This window comes from Chlorella variabilis (genome assembly GCF_000147415.1).
Source record: "Chlorella variabilis unplaced genomic scaffold CHLNCscaffold_17, whole genome shotgun sequence".
Taxonomy (NCBI): domain Eukaryota; kingdom Viridiplantae; phylum Chlorophyta; class Trebouxiophyceae; order Chlorellales; family Chlorellaceae; genus Chlorella; species Chlorella variabilis.
Genome location: NW_005435071.1, coordinates 193,311 through 201,019, shown reverse-complemented (window position 1 = coordinate 201,019; position 7,709 = coordinate 193,311). Strand labels below are relative to the sequence as shown.

At 69.2% G+C, this 7,709-nt stretch overlaps 1 protein-coding gene across 1 annotated transcript in view; it reads left to right on the top strand.

Moving 5' to 3' along the window:
* Positions 1-6,091, top strand: part of CHLNCDRAFT_58512 (hypothetical protein) — a gene marked incomplete at both ends in the record, with an annotated part of 10,640 nt that extends 4,549 nt beyond the window's left edge. The window contains 18 exons of the mRNA XM_005845574.1: positions 67-155; positions 392-503; positions 707-824; positions 1,073-1,175; positions 1,445-1,556; positions 1,876-1,941; positions 2,187-2,263; positions 2,503-2,566; positions 2,812-2,916; positions 3,143-3,220; positions 3,532-3,602; positions 3,803-3,854; positions 4,078-4,217; positions 4,506-4,596; positions 4,916-4,992; positions 5,277-5,373; positions 5,607-5,664; positions 5,922-6,091. Coding sequence (XP_005845636.1) covers positions 67-155; positions 392-503; positions 707-824; positions 1,073-1,175; positions 1,445-1,556; positions 1,876-1,941; positions 2,187-2,263; positions 2,503-2,566; positions 2,812-2,916; positions 3,143-3,220; positions 3,532-3,602; positions 3,803-3,854; positions 4,078-4,217; positions 4,506-4,596; positions 4,916-4,992; positions 5,277-5,373; positions 5,607-5,664; positions 5,922-6,091 — 1,680 coding nt within the window. The remainder of the gene's footprint in view (positions 1-66; positions 156-391; positions 504-706; positions 825-1,072; positions 1,176-1,444; positions 1,557-1,875; positions 1,942-2,186; positions 2,264-2,502; positions 2,567-2,811; positions 2,917-3,142; positions 3,221-3,531; positions 3,603-3,802; positions 3,855-4,077; positions 4,218-4,505; positions 4,597-4,915; positions 4,993-5,276; positions 5,374-5,606; positions 5,665-5,921) is intronic.
* Positions 6,092-7,709: the final 1,618 nt, after the last annotated feature.

Genomic DNA, 7,709 nt, shown 5'->3' with positions numbered 1-7,709 from the left:
GGGGGGGGCGGGGGGCAGCCCCGACCCCGGCCTGACCATGCCATGGCCGCCGTCTCCCCCTCGCAGCTGACCGTGTTGGGCGCGGCCATGGGCGCCTGGGGCCGCGAGAAATACGGCATGAAGCCGGTCAAGGTGGACGCCTTTGAGTTCTACAGGTGAACAGAGCGGGGCGGCGGGGAGTGTGTGGCGGAAGGTGGTTGTGGTGTCCGAAACGCGAGAGTGTGGGGGCAGGCTTGCGGTGCAGGGGCCAGGCCGTGGCGCCACTCCACGTGCCCCTCTTGGCAAGCAGGTGCCGCTATTGGACCAGCCGGTGCTGCACCCACGCCCGCCTTCGCACGGCCACCCCCTCATCCCCTCATGCCTCTATTGCCACCCGCCCTCTCCCCGGCAGGGACCGGCTGACGGAGCTGCGCCGCGCGATCCACGAGGAGCAGGGCAAGGCCCAGGAGGCCTCCAACGTATTCCCCTCCGCCTTTGTCACCTTCAAGCGCCGCACCAGCCAGGTGACGACGCGCGGGCGGGGCGCGGCGGGGGGCCAGGGGCCGGGGCCTGCGGAAGCGTCAGGCCAGCCCCACTCCTTCACTCTCCTATCCGCCCTTCGCACTCCCTACCCAAGGCGCACCACCCCCTGCCCCTCATCCACCCCCCTCACACCTGCCCTCCCCTGCCGCACCTGTACCCCACGCACGCACGCACGCACATGCAGGTGGTGGGCGCGCGCACGCTGATGAGCGAGGACCTGTCTGCCTGGCGCTGCCAGGCGGCGCCGCGCGCCGAGGAGATTGTCTGGGGCAACCTGGGCTTCCGCATCTGGGAGCGCTCGGGTGGGTGGGCACCGTGCCGTGTGCTTGCGGGAGGCTGCGGCTGCCCACCAGGCTGCGGCATGCACCCGGCACTCGCGGGCGCGCCGATGCTGCGCCTGACCTGACCCTTCGCCTGCGCCCGCTCCCTCCCTCCCTGCCTGCCTGCCTGTCCGACTGAGCAACCTGCTCCCTCATTGCCTCTCTGTTGCACCCATACGGAGCAATTGAAATGCTGCTGGCCCTCCCACTCTTCCCCCTCTGCGCTGCAGGCCGCACCCTGGCCATGTACGGCCTGTATGTGGCCGGCATGGCGTTCTTCATGATCCCCGTGGCCGCGGTGCAGGGCCTGCTCTCCATGAACTCATTCCTGGAGTGAGCCCCCCCGTGCATGTTGGGGCTGGTGTGTGTGCGTGTGCGCGTGTGTGCACGCGTGTGTTGGGGGGCTCGCCGCAGGCTGCGGCGCGCCAGCTGGGTGGCTGCGCACGTGGCGGGTGGTGGCGCGCGGGCGGCGGCGCGAGCGTCTGGATGCCCCGCACGGCGGTCCCCCCACCGCCCACCACTTGGGCCGCTTGGGCCCCTCCAGCTCAAATTACCCCCTCCTCCACCCCCGACCACCTCACCCCACCCCACCCCCCTTGCAGCTTTGTCAACTCCATCCCCATTGCCGGCGCCTTCCTGACGGGCATGCTGCCGGGCCTGGCCCTCAAGATCTTCCTGGCCCTGGTGCCCATGTTCATCGTCATGATGAACAAGGTGCGCCTTTGATATTCATGGTACATACAAAGGTTGTGGGCCTGGGTATGAGGGTGGGGGTGGGGGTGAGGGCGGGCCTGGCTGTGGCAGCTGCAGCTGTTTTGGCGGGCATCGGGACAGCGTGTTGCTGGCAAGGGATTCGAGGTGCCAGCTCCACTCCTTGGTGGCTGCCCGCGCACGGCCCCGCCTGCCATCGCTGGGCGCTGGCGCCCCCCTCCCAGCCCTCGCCCTCATGCCGACCGCCCGCTGCCGTGCCTCCCTCCCTTCCCGCTCGCCGCCATCACAATCCTGAACCCTAATCCCCGCCACCCTGCCGCAGTTTGCGGGCATGGTGTCTCAGAGCCAGATCGACCTGGGCCTCGTCTCCCGCTACTTCTACTTCCAGGTGCGCCCGCCTGCACAGGCTCAACCTGCCAGCGCTGCAGCCTGCCAGAGGCTCACGCCGGGCTGTCGGTGTACCGGAACCGCTTAATTGCGGCAGAGGCGGGAACGCACAGTCTGTTGGGTGGCGCGCTGCCCCGGCCTGCTTGTGGCCGGCGCCTGTTTCGGCCACCCAGTCCACCCTTCCACACACGCACACACACAAATTGCCCCCCACCCACCCACGCGTGCCCCCGCTGCCCCCGCCAGGTGGTCACTCTGTTCCTGGGCTCCTTCATCGCCGGCACCTTTGCCAACCAGCTCAACCAGTTCATCAACGACCCGAGGTGTGTGTGTGTGGGGGGGGGGGGCGTGTGCTGTGCACCCTGTGCAGAAATGTGCATGTGTGTGTGCATGTGCATGTGCATTTGCTGGTTGTGGTGCCTTGCTGGGCTGGGCTCCCGTGCTTGCTGGCGCCTCTCCCCCCGCCGCGCCCCCTCCATTGCCCTTGCCAACTCGGCCCCCCACCGCTGCTCCTCCTCTTTTCCTCCCCCTCACTTTCCACCCCTCCTTTCCTCCCCCGCAGCTCCATCATCACCATCTTTGGCACCAGCGCCCCGCAGACAGCCATCTTCTTCCTCACCTACGTCGTAAGCATCCCTGCCCCACCCCCAGGCGCCCCATGCCAGCCGCTGCCTGCCCTCGCTGCGCAGGAGGCGCAGGTTCCAGGGGCATGGGCGCGGAGGCGCCTCGACGCCCTTGGGTTCCCCCACGCCAGCCGTGGGCCCACGCCAGCCGGGACGCCTCCCCTTGCCTGCCGCCTCTGCACCACCGCCCCGACCCTCCCACGCACTCCCAACCGCCACACACACACCCTGCGTGCCGCGCCCCGCAGTTGCTTGAAGCGCTGCTCACCGGGTCCCTCACCCTCATGCGCCTGGTGCCCCTCATCATCTTCTGGGTGAAGAGCCGCTTCCTGGCAGGCACCGAGCGCGCCAAGGTTGGCCAGGGCGGCGGTGGCGGGCGGGTGGCAACCCTGGTGGTTGGCGGGCCGGCTGGCTGGCGCTAGCCGGGCCTGCAGCCGCTGTTCGCCTCTGCAGTGGGCGTGGTTCATCCCTCCTCCCGTAGGCCTTCCCTCCCTGCGCTAAGCTCCCTGGCGCTGCTTTCCGCGCTGTGACACTCGCCCCTTGTGCCGGCGCCGCCGCCTGCCTCGCGCCTGCCTGCAGGCTCGGCTGTGGCAGAACCAGCTGATGGCCTACGGGGTGCTGGTCCCCAACGACACCATGGCCTTCCTGCTGTGCCTGGTGGGTGGCGTCCGCGTGTGTGGCGCGGGCTGCTGGCTTGCTGGGCCTGGTGGGCGCGTCCCGCGCGTGTGGGGCGGGCTGCGGAGACAGGGTGGTTGTGGGAGGGCGGGAGGGTGGCTGTGGGAAGGGGGCCCGAGCCATGCTTGGCGGCAAACCCGTGTTGTCATCCTCGCGCTGCTTGCTGGGCTGGTGGCCGCCTGGGCGGCCTGTGGGCCCCAGCTGGACAAAGGAGCACTGTATGCCCGGCCTGACTCGCGCTGCTGTGCTGTGCCGCTGGCCCCTGCCTTGTGCCCCTGCGCTGCGCCCCGCAGACCTTCTGCACCATCTGCCCCATCATCGCCCCCGTGGGCCTGCTGTACTTCATGGTCAACTACATGGTGTGGTGAGTGGGCGCCACGTCAGCACCAGATACCGCCACGTCAGCACGAGGCCGCCGCATGGCTGCCGCCATTGGTTCCCACGCCCGCACAGCCCCGCCCCTGCGGCCGCTGCCAGTGCTGGTGGCTGGTGGCGTGGCGATCCCTGCGCCTTTGCTGCCATCGCGCCTGATTGTACCGCTTGTTTGCCCGTACTGTACCGCAGGAAGTACCAGCAGGTGTACACCTACACTCCCACCTACCAGAGCGGCGGCCTGGTGAGTGTGGCCGCCTCCCTTCCCTACCCCTCGTTGCTGCGCCCCTCCCCGCCACCGCTGCCATGCCTCGCCTTGCCTCATCCTACACCGCCGCTGCCAACCTCCGCCAGCACCACCACCACGCCAGCATCCCCACACGCTGCACCAGCGCCACCCCGCAGCCGCCGCCACACCAGCGCTCCCCCCTTGCCCCACCTTTGCCCCGCCACCTCCGCCCCCGCAGGTCTGGGTGCGCGTGTTTGACCAGTGCATGCTGGGCATGGTGATGTTCCACCTGCTCATGGTCGCCATCCTGGGCCTGAAGAAGTCCATCGGCGCGCCCATCTTCGTCCTCATCCTCCTGACCTTCGACTTTGTCTTCTGGTGAGGGCTGCCTGGGTTGTGCTGTGTGTGTGTGCTTGTGTGTGTGTGGTGTGTGTGTTCGTGCGCGTGTGTGTGTGCTGTGCTGGCGGGCAGGGCCGCCGGGATGGCGGGGCATGGGCACCGCGCAGGAGCGGCGGCGAGGCCTGACGCACGCTGAAAAGCCGGGGTACCCGACCCTGAAGCTTGCGGGCTCCGGGCCGGGGAATGCCAGCCGCGCTCGGCCGCCCCCCTCCTCAGCCCTCAACCTCGCCCCGGCCCTGCCTGCCCACCGGCCGCCCACCCGAGCAGGGTTGCCGTGCACAAGCGCTTCTGGCGGCCCCAGGAGTGCCTGTCGCTAATCTCTGCCGCCGACATGGATGCCAAGGAGAAGGCGGCCAAGGTGGGGAGCGGCCCTGCCTGCATGCGTGTGTGCTCATGTAGGGTTCATGCAGTGTACTAGCGAATGTAGTGCGTGTATGTGCGGGCGCGCGCGTGCCAACGGCTTGCTGGGACTCTGGCTCCTCCTCTCTCGTGCTGCCCGCCCCCGGCGCCTGCCGCGCCCCGTTGGCCCGCATGCCGCCCTGGCCCGCGGCCGCGGCAGCCTCCCTGCCCCCCCCCTCCTCCTCCCCCTCCACCAGCCAGTGGATTCACTGGTTCCCTCATCTCGTCCACCGCTTCCCTCCCTCCCTCCCTCCACCCACCCACCCACCCCGCTGCAGGGCGACTCGCGCCAGCTGGGCAAGGAGCTGGACCAGGAGGTGAGCGACCGCTACCTGTCGCCATCATTCAAGTTCAGGTGGGCGTGTGTGGTGCGGGGTGTGGGATGCTGCTGCCTGCCTGCCTGTGGGCTGCTGCCGGCTGTGCGCGGCTGGAAGCTCTGGCTGGCTGCGCTGGAGGGTCGTCGGCTGCGGCTGCGGTGATGGCTGCGGTGACGGATGGTGCTGCTGGTGGCGGCTACGGGTTGGCGGATCCTCAGGGGCAAATAGGGAGGCAGACACACCGCCTGCACACGCGCCCCTGCCGGCCACCCACCCGCCGCTGCCCGCCCACGCGCCCCACTCGCCTGCGTGCCCGCTGCAGCGACGAGCAGCACGAGCAGACTCTGGACGAGGCGGCGCGCATGGCGGCGGTGCTTGCCGGCGGCGAGGACGAGAAGCTCTTTGCCATCTACGAAGAGGTGGGCTGAGCTCTGCGAGCCCTTCTCAAGCCTGGTTGCCAGCCTGGTGCATCGCCCCGCTCCTGGCAGCCCTCGGGTGCTGGCGGGCTGCCGGCTGGCTGCAGCCGGCTGCCTTTGCCCTGGGCTGGCGCTGCGCCGGGGCTGCGCCGGGCGGCGCAGAGGGCAGAGGGCAGGCAGGCAGGCCGGCACCTTGGGCCGAGCCTCACGGGCCTCGCCTGTGCTGTGTGGTGCAGGATGACGATGTGGTGGCGGGCGACGTGGAGGCGCCCAAGCCTGCCGCCAGCGCCACCGGTGAGCACTTGCAGCCGCCACTGGGGCAGCGCGCAGCCGCGCAGCAGCAGCCCACGCAGCACGTGCAGCTGGCGGGGACGTGGGCGGCATAGTGTTGAGCGTCGCAGCGCCGTGTTTTTAATCCGGCATGCCTGCGGTCAGCCCACTGGACCCCGGCACGCGACGCCCACCCCACGCGTGCGCCCCCTGCCCTCCCTGCCCCCAGAGTCCTCCCCCTGACGAGCCGCCCCTCCTGTGGCTGCTGCTGCTGCGCGCAGCGGCGGCGGCCCCGGCGGCGGCGGCGGTGCCCGCGGCCCGCAACTCAACTGAGTATGAGGAGGCCTCTGAGCGCTTCCACGACGCCTCATCCCAGAAGTACAACCGCTCCTCCTACGCCTCCTCCTACGCTTCGGCGGAGGACGAGGCGCCGACGCCCAGGGACGCGTGAAGCGCCGGCCGGGCGCAGGCATGCCAGGGCGCTGAGCGCGCAACGTGGGGCCGGCTGGGAGCGGCCCCAGGCGCTCCTATTGTTTTCCGTTTTTGGCCGCGGCGCGGCGGCGTGCGGCGCGGCACGGCGGCGGGCCGCCGCCGGGCGGGCCGTGTCTCCGCCCATCCAACCCAAACCGCCATTGGCATTCATCTTTGCTTATTTGCTGGGGTCCACGGCTGACACACTGACTTCCCTCCGAAAACACTGCGGCTTCCACCCACATCCAATTGGGCAGCTTGCAAGGGCCGCCACCCACCCCCAAGACACAGGGCTGGACTCCTCTGCCCCCTGCTTTCTGCCCGTCTCCCCATGCTCGGCTGCCTTCCAGCAGAGCTTCTCCTGCCACCCACGTCCCCACCCACTTGTTTTCTCTTGTCTACCCAGTGTTCCTTGTGTTGGTGATTATATCTGGTATGGCGCGATGGGCGCATGAACAAACAACAGAAACCACAGCAAGGCTGCCAAAAAAGAGGAAGTATGCGCTCGCAGCACACTGCTGGCGTATCGCAGCCAGCTGGGAAGGGACAGAAGCAACAGGGAATAGTGGTTGGGAACTTGTTGGGAATAGTGCAGGTGCAGCCAGGTGATGGATGTGGTGGAGAAATCACGGGTTGAGGGGTGATGCATGAAGCGGGTTGGTTGCAAAAACTCAATGGGGGTTGCAAATCAGGTGGCAGGGTACCGAGAGAGTGTGGGGGCAGGTGGTCAGTTCTAGGGATCGGGGGGACAGATCCAGAGGCACAAAACCGGGTGGGCGGGCCACGCACCAGTTTGGCAAATGGCGAATCGATGCGCTCGCATCGCATCAGGTGCAGCGGCAGCGAGTCTCGTATGCGTTTGGGTTTGCTGGCGCAGCGGCTGCCAGGCATGTTGGCGGCCGGCCCGGGGGCTGAGAAGGCATGCTCCTCGCTCCCACATTGGTTGGTCAGCTCAGTAAGCGGAGATGCCAAGCCGCTGCGGCGCCGGGCTCAGTAGGTCCTTCACCCTGTAAAAGAGCGCCACCAGCGGGCTGCCGGCGGCAGAGGAGGAGATGGAGGAGGCGGCGGTGTGGGGCGTGACGCTCATGCTGCTGCAGGTGCTGGGCGCGGCAGACAGCACGGCGATGACGACAGGGGAGGGGCTGCGGGCGGTGGCGATGAGGTGGCCTGACGCCCCGGCTGCGCGGGCTACCGCGGCCGCACCGGGCGCCAGCAGGCGCCGCTTGGAGGCCTGCTCCCCGAGCCGCGGCGGCGTGGCAAAGCGCAGCGTGGGCGTGTGCAGGGCTGCTGCCGAGGGCGACGCCTGGCCGGCCGCCGCCATCGCGATGTCGGCGCCGGGCTTGGCGCGGGCGGCCGGCTGCAGGCTGGGCGGCAATGGCTGGTCTATGGTACGCACGTACATCGCCCGCTCGCCGTACTTGATGCCATACCCGGCTGCCAGGGGTACCTGGAGGCTGAGGGGTGGCAGGCCGCGGCGCTGGAGCAAGTCGTTGGGGGCGTCGCCCGCCACAGAGTGCTGGCGCCAGGCGGAGGGGCCCTCCGAGGCCGTGGATTTGATGTTGTAGGCCAGCTGGCGGTCACGCAGCATTAGTAGACTC